General features: G+C 39.0%; 1 protein-coding gene across 5 annotated transcripts in view; it reads right to left on the bottom strand.

Moving 5' to 3' along the window:
- Pank2 (pantothenate kinase 2) overlaps positions 1 to 8,100 on the bottom strand; it is a 31,731-nt gene that overhangs the window by 15,589 nt on the left and 8,042 nt on the right. The window contains exon 2 of one of the 5 annotated variants that reach the window (XM_023718556.1): positions 3,581 to 3,646. The exons of 3 other annotated variants lie outside the window; for them this stretch is intronic. In XM_023718556.1, coding sequence (XP_023574324.1) covers positions 3,581 to 3,593 — 13 coding nt within the window. In that variant the 5' untranslated portion in view covers positions 3,594 to 3,646. Of the gene's footprint in view, positions 1 to 3,580; positions 3,651 to 8,100 lie in introns of all 5 variants that reach the window. One more of the 5 variants, XM_023718555.1, reaches the window with a different exon arrangement.

The following is an 8,100-nucleotide window of genomic DNA, read 5'->3' as shown; positions in this document are numbered from 1 at the left end:
CTCTGCTTTACCACTCAAACTAGAGATAAAGGAAATTCCCAGCCCTACTTAACAAGCATCACTGGTTAAATTTCTCCCTTGAAGCCTGCTACTCTAAAAATAAAAGGTTTCAATGGCCAAAAACTCCCTCAAAACAAATGGCTTCCAGACACAAAATCAAAAGGACCACAGACATAGGTGCCTTTCCCTCCCACTCTAAATCCTAGAATGACTACATATACAAATGTACTAATATATTATTTTCTGAAATAATTCTGAAATGTAAGAAGTAATACTAGCAAAAGAACTAGGTTGACAGAGGAAGTATCTGTCCAGAAAGCCCCAAAATAGGAATGCTATTAAAATTGGGAACAGCTAGGAAGGCAGGAGAAGAAATATCAGGAGAGAACAGTAGCACACCAGGTTAGTAGCAGGAAAAGTTCTTCAGTGCATCTGGATAGGACACCCACCTTCCCTCAATCGAGAACACTATCTACCTTCACCCTCTCAGAGGCAAACTCTTCACTGAGCCCAGGCCCAGGAGCCCCAGAATCAGGAAAGCATCAGTGGCTGCTGTACCCACATGGAAGAAAGAGCCCCATGTCTGGGTATACACACCCTATCTCTTTCTTATAGTTCATTCTGACTGATTAACAGTACCTATACCAAATAACAGAGCAGCAATTCTGAAATCAGACATGATCACTGTATAAACTAGAACCACTGTACAAAAGAGAACTTAAGTATTAAAATGAGAAACTATCTGAAGAATTTCAAGAACTGGGAGAACTATAAATGTACTCAGATATAAAAAATAAGATCTAGCCAGGCATCACATGCCTGTAATCCCAGAACTCAGGAGACTGAGGCAGGTGTATTGCTGTGAGTTCAAGACCATCTAAGCCTACAAAGTTAGCTTAAGGCCAGCATGAACTGCACAGGGAGACCCTGTCTCAAAAAGACAAAAATCAAAAAATAAAGTAAGATGTATTGGTCCATGCCTGTAATTCTAGCATTCAGGAGGTGGAGGCAAGCATATCACCAAGAGTTCAAGGCTAGTCTAGGCTACATAGTGTATTCAAGGCCAGCCTGAACTACATAGGGAAACTCCTGTCTCAACAACTAACTGAATAACTGAATGAATGAATGAATGAATGAATGAATGAATGAATGAATGAATCAATGAGCACTTACTCATGAAAATCTACCATACAGAAAAGTATCAGCAAATCAGTAATTAAAAATACTAAAGAGTGGGGCCGGGGACATGGCTCAGTAGAGTAAGTGTTTCCCTGGCAAGCACAAGAGCCTGAGTTCAATCCCTGGTTCTGGAAAAAAAAAAAAAACTAAAGAGTATGTGTAAAATGTGAAATTTAAATTAAGTTTCTCCATATTAATCTCTACCACCCAAAAAAGGACAAACCGCTGTACATTCAACATGCATGAATCTCAAACACAGGCTGAGTAAAAGAAGTTTTACCCAAAAGGCTACATGTTATATAAATCCAGGCACAGGAAACTCTAGAAAATGCAAATTAATCCCTTCTGTCCCTAAAAGCAAGCAAACCATAGGCTGGGGAGAGAGAACTGATTGCACATGGGCAAGGAAATACTTCCTGTAGTAACACAAATCTTGGTTGTCAAGAGATTGGGGATGGCACATATACACATGTGTGTGTCCCCATCAAAATGTATAAATCTGTACACTTTAGGTGGGAGTTTACTGTATACAAATTATACCTCAATAAACACACTGTTAGAACCAGGTGCAGACATTACACACCTGTAATCTTAAACTAAGACAGGAGATAATGTGTTTCAGGCTAGCCTGAGCTACAGATCAAGTTCAAGCCCAGCCTAGATGCTACAGTGTGACCTGACTCCAAAAACACTTTTACAAAAAGAAAAAAAAAAAAAAAAAATATTGCCAGAAGAAAGCCCCATAGATACATGAATAGCAAAATGGAAAATGAAACTGAAAAATTCTTCCATACTGCCTTTCAAGTATGAAGGAAAGGACACAATACACAACTAGAAATCCAGCATCTATCCTTAAGTGATTTCTATAAACTTCCTGACAAAAGGGAGGACAGGACAAGCTGAAAATCTAAATGTTAAATAAAGGGGCCGGCCTGATAGCTCAGCAGACCACTCCCAGGGCACACTGAGACAGTAATAGAGACTGGGCATGGTGGCGCATACCTATAATCCCAGCACTTGGGAGGCTGTAAACGGGAGAATCACTGAGTCTGATCTACATAGTGAGACCCTGTAGAACCTGTCCTAAATACAGAAAGAAAAAAAATGTTAAATAGAATCTATTATTGGAGAAGGGGAAGACCAAGCCCAGTGGTGTCAAACCTTTCAGAGCTTTCAGTGATACCCACAGATGCCATGTTTGCCACCACTGACCTAGATATTTCCTAAAATTCAAACATTTTGAAGAAAAACCTCAGTTCCTACTAAGATGTATAAAAAACATAAATGCAAATGGTAGACTCTTCATCAGCAGTAGAAATGCTAGAAGAAAATGGAAGGAAAAAGAAAATGGAGAACTGGCTTCAAAGTTGTAAGGAGGAAATTTAGGAACTTTTATTCATCAAACCAGTTTTCAGGTGACAACAGGGAGGAAAAAAATCTTCACACACAAAAGTGCCTAACTTGCCGGGGAGATGGCTCAGTGGAATAAGCACTTCCCTGGCAAGTGCAAGGGCCTGAGTTCAATCCCCGGTTCCACCAAAAAACAAAACAAAACAAAGTGCCTAAATTTTACTACTCAAAGATGTAGAGAACTGGGGGTATAGCTCCATGACAGAGTACTTGCCTAGCATGTATAAGGCTGAATTCAATCTATAGTACTGCCAAAAAAAAAAAAAAAACCTTTTCTGAAATAATTAGTAGATATATGACAACATAGCTTTAAAACACCCAAGAGGGCTGGTGAGATGGCTCAGTGGTCTAAAACACCTACTCAGGGGGCTGGTGAGATGGCTCAGTGGTCTAAAGCACCTACTTAGAACAAGCTAAGCTATGCAAAAACACAGGGACCGCGGTTCAATCCCCCAGCACCACATGCCAGCCAGCCCCGCCCCCTGGTGGGCTGAGCTGGCCACACACACACACACACACACACACAAATAAATAAATAAATAAAAATAAAACACCTACTCAGAACAAGCTTAGCAAAGCACAGGGACCGCGGTTCAATCCCCCAGCACCACATGCCAGCCAGCCCCGCCCCCTGGTGGGCTGAGCTGGCCACACACACACACACACACACACACAAATAAGTAAATAAATAAATAAAAAAAAAATTTAAAAAATAAATAAATAAATAAAAATAAAACACCTACTCAGAACAAGCTTAGCAAAGCACAGGGACCGCGGTTCAATCCCCCAGCACCACATGCCAGCCAGCCCCGCCCCCAGGTGGGCTGAGCTGGCCACACACACATACACACACAAAAAAAAATAAATAAATTTAAAAAAAAAAAAAAACACCGAAGAACTGTAAGAAATTATTTTATCCATAAGCTATAGCAGAGGAACCAGTACATGCCAACTTGTAGAAAAACAAGCAATCTGAAACTAAAATACTTACATGATTTCAACATAAGTCAAAAAGGAAAAGAAAGGAGAAGGAAGTGAAAGCAAGCAGCATTTCTGTCTTGCTGGGAAAAAGAGGAAAAGATAAAGATTCCAGTTAATTGTAGACAAGAACAGAGAAGTGACAGTTTTTAATGTGATTAAAATGTATGGGTAAGGAGTCTGGGATATATAGCTCAACAGCACACCACCTGCCTGGTAAGTACAAGGCTGAGTTCAATTGCCAGTACCAAAAAAAGTATGGATAACTCCAGAATAAGAGAAAAAGAACACAAGACTTTCAAAAAACTAGATACAGACAGTAACAGGTACCATGTTTCTGGGACGGGGGATGCTACAGATTAAGTTTAGAGCCTCATATAGGCCCTACCACTGAGCTACATACAACCCCAACCCCAGCACTTCAGGGGTCTCATTTTTTTAGTTTTTGAGATAGGGTATCGCTGTATACATCAAAGTAATCTTAAACTCACTAGCCCACACTGGCCTTGAACTCCCTACAATCACTAGCCCAAACTGGCCTCAAACTAGTCTAGGCATGTGCTACCTTATATGGCCCTAGTGGGTTTTTCATTTGTTTGTTTGTTTGTACTATTTTCTTTTTTGGTACTGGGAATCCAACATTGAGCCTCGTGCTTGCCAGGCAGGCGCTGTGCCACTAAACTACAGCCCCGGCTCCCTAATGGGTTTTTTTAATGTTTTCACTATAAGGAAATGACAAGTGTTTGAGGAGATGGATATGTTTACTTGATCTGAACATTTATACAATGCATACACTGATCAAAACATCACACATCAATCCCCAGTTCTGCCAAATAATAATAATAATAATAATAATAATAATAGGGCCAGGGAGATGGCTCAGTGGAATAAGCACTTCCCTGGCAAGCGCAGGGGCCTGAGTTCAATCCCCGGTTCCGAGGAAAAAAAAAAAAAAATCACACAAAACCCCATTTATGTATGCCTTCTATGTAGCAGTTTGTTTTGTTTTTTTGGTTGTTTTTTTTTATTGTTGTTGTTTTGGTTTTTTTGGCAGAACCGGGGATTGAACTCAGGCCCTCGTGCTTAGCAGGGAAGTGCTTATTCCACTGAGCCATCTCCACAGCCCCTGTGTAACAGTTTGAAATATTTTAAAGTGCATATTGTATATAAATTAAAATATCAGAAAAATGGGCCCAAAATAAGTAGAAGAAAATTATTAAAGACAAAAGAGGTAAATGAAAATAGGAAATCATCACTGTGTACAAACCCACAGTATTCTTGGTCAATAAAATTAAGCTTTAGAAAAGCTTAATTTTAATTACTATGTACGAAGAGTACCTGTAATCCCAGCACTAGCAAGGCTGAGGCAACAAAATTGCAGTTCAAGACCAACCTGGACTACAAAGCAAGATCTTGTCTCAAAAAAAGAAAATAAATTTTAAAAAAATATTGTGAAAAAAAATACCTATTTTGAAAAGCAACTACATCCAAGAAAAATAAGACCTAGCTTCCCTCTAAAAATTCAAACTCAGATGCAATAGGCATGTGCTTATAATCCCAGCTACCTGGGACACTGAGACAGGAGGATCAAAAATTCAAGGGCCTACTAGGCAATATAGCTAGATCCTATCCCAAAATATCAAAGGTGAGAGAGTACACAGGCAGATATTTTACAAATAAACTAATGCATATGCAGCTTTATAAAAATAAGCTTAAAATGTATACTAATTTGAAGTAGCTAGGAAAAATGCAAAAAAATTTGTTTTAATTTTTTTTAATTAAAAAAAAACATGAAAATCAAAAGCACTAAAAACTTGTTGGTTTTTAGTTTTTCTGTTTGTTTTTTTTTTGTTTTTTTTTTTTTGTTTTTGTTTTTTTTTCCATACTGGGGACTAAACCCAGGGGCGCTCAATCACTGAACTGTGCCACAGGCCTTTTTGTTATTTTGAGGCAAAGTTGACGAGACAGGACCTGAACTTGTGATCTTTCCTTCCACTTTTAGCCTCTCTCAATGCTGGGATTACAAATATACACCACCATGCCTGGCCACTAACTAGGGCACAGAAAAATCTATAAAGCTTCAGTCATTCCAGTAGCATAACCTCATAGCAAAACTGTAAGATGCAGGCCAAGGAGATAGCTCCGTGGTCTAAGCACCTGCCTGGCAAGCTCAAGGACCCAGGTTCAATCCCCAGTACCACACTGTGCCAGCCCCACGCTAAGCCCACTACCAAAACAGGGCATGGTTAGTGCATGCCTGTAATCCCAGCACTGGGGAAGCTGACACAGGAGGATCACTACAAGTCTGAGCTGCATAGTAAGACCCTGTACCAAATAAATAATAAGATTTTTTTAAACTATAAGACCCTCCAAGAAAAAGAATGTGTAATAAAAATATAAAAATATTGAATTAAGTAATGAAATCCAGCAGTACAGTAAGAGTAATACACCATGGTCTACAGAGAACCTTTACAGGAATTCAAGGATGGTTTTTACATTAGAAATTCCAGGGCTGGGGAGACCGCTCAGGGTCATAAGAAACTGCCTGGTAAATGCAAGGTCCTGAGTTTGATTCCCAGTGGGGGGGAGGGGAATCTAATTAATAAGGCTTTCTATATTAAGTTGAAAGGGGAAAAAAACTCATGACTGTTCTATGAGTCTAAAAACATAAAACAAAATACAAGAAAATGAAAACCAACAGAAGAAAAAACTTAAAAATATTCAGATATAAACACCAATAGCTCTTTATATATAGTAACACCCAACGAACTCATGAAAAAAGGTTATACATAATATAACAAAAGTCATATAGTTAGACATACAAGCAGGAAGACGTATGTCTGCTCCAGATAGGAAAATTAAATACTAAAAGGTCAATCCTCCCCAGACTAGTTTAACAAAGCCAATACTTTCTTGGGAGGAGGAGGAGGGTACTGGGAATCAAAGTCAGGACCCTGTGTTTGCCAGGCAGGCACTTGTGTCTCTGAACTATATCACCAGCCCTACAATTCTCTTCTAAAGAGAACACTGAGGTTGACTCTCCAGCAGCTATTCCACCTCAGTCCCAGGAAAAATCTTGTCCTTTTGTTGCTGTCCTTTTTAAAGATCAGAAATTTTACTCCCAGAAATTTTAAACCTTATCTAACCTGGCCACCAAGTCATGAAAAGCTTGCCCTTAGCACCTAGAAGAAAAGAAAAACACTTACTTGTTCTTAAAGCACCAGTGACCTACCCAAACCAGGAAGCAGGGACACCTAAGTCCTATTCCCTAGTAACACCCATTCTTGAGCAAGCAACTTCACCAGCCCTACAGATGGTGAAGTGAAAATGATACACACAGCACTCTCTACCAACAAAACATACCACATCAACAGGACTGTGACCTAAAGGCTGGATTGTGTCTAAGGCCAACAGAAGATTCTATAGTGCTTAAAACAAATTAAGCCTTATTCCACTGTTCCTGGCAACAAAGACTTAACACTGATAAATGGCCAATACATTTGCAGAACATGTCCCTCCAACCTACACCACATACTGTTTTCCTTTTTTTATTTTTTTAAATGTTATAATAAAAATGTTTAACTGTATCACTATTTCCTGTGTGGACTAAGACAATTCTTCAATCACTGAGGGCAGGTCAAGCTAAAAAAGGCTGGACAGAACAAAAAGTTGTATCAATTAGTTTAAATGATGTTCTATTAATAGCCAAGTGCTATACAAGGCATCATATTACTTGAGCTTAAAGTCTACAATAACCATACAAAGTAAATATTCTATCCACTCTATGGATTAAGAAATTGAGGTGCAAGGAACCTAAGTCACAGTCAAGTAACCTTAGGACTCCATCCAAGACAGCCTCAGCACTTCAACAAATATCTTTCAGCAAGTTTTCTTACAACTCTAAAGAGTGAAATTAAAGAGTAGTTTACTAAAAACTTCATATACCCCATGTAACTAAAGAAGATCAACAATATATAAGGAAATATGGGCACCTATGCAGAGTGCCTCTGTTCATTCATGTCCTTGTTATAGTCTCTTTAAAAATTTCCAGATTATTCTCTACACTGCTGATGGAACTACATATTCACATATCGAAGAATGGGAAGCACTGAGAGGTATGGAAGAGCCATCAGTTATTAACTAAGGAAACACTTGACAGGTGAGGGATTATTTTAGTACATACAATTGTGCTATTTTTCCTGAGTTCAATCCTCAGTACTGCAAGAAAAAAAAAAAATGTACTATTTCTAAACATGCAGCCTGTCCAAAGGGCCTTAACTTTCTCTCAATCACACATTAACATAATACTGCAATAACTATTCAAAGTAACATGTGCTCCTTGCAGGAAAAGTCATGGAAAAAGGAACTCCTGCTGTATCATAACTCTCACCACACTGTTGGAATTGCCACCAGTTCAAGGCCAGCCTGATCTTTTTTTTTTTTTTTTTTTTTAATTTATTTATGTGTGTGTGTGTGTGTGTGTGTGTGGCCAGCTCAGCCCACCAGGGGGCAGGGCTGGCTGGCATGTGGTGC

The sequence above is a fragment of the Octodon degus genome, unplaced genomic scaffold, assembly GCF_000260255.1.
Source record: "Octodon degus isolate 3935 unplaced genomic scaffold, OctDeg1.0 scaffold00060, whole genome shotgun sequence".
In the NCBI taxonomy this organism is placed as follows: domain Eukaryota; kingdom Metazoa; phylum Chordata; class Mammalia; order Rodentia; family Octodontidae; genus Octodon; species Octodon degus.
The sequence above is the reverse complement of the archived record's forward strand: the minus strand, read 5'-3'. Positions and strand labels throughout refer to the sequence as shown.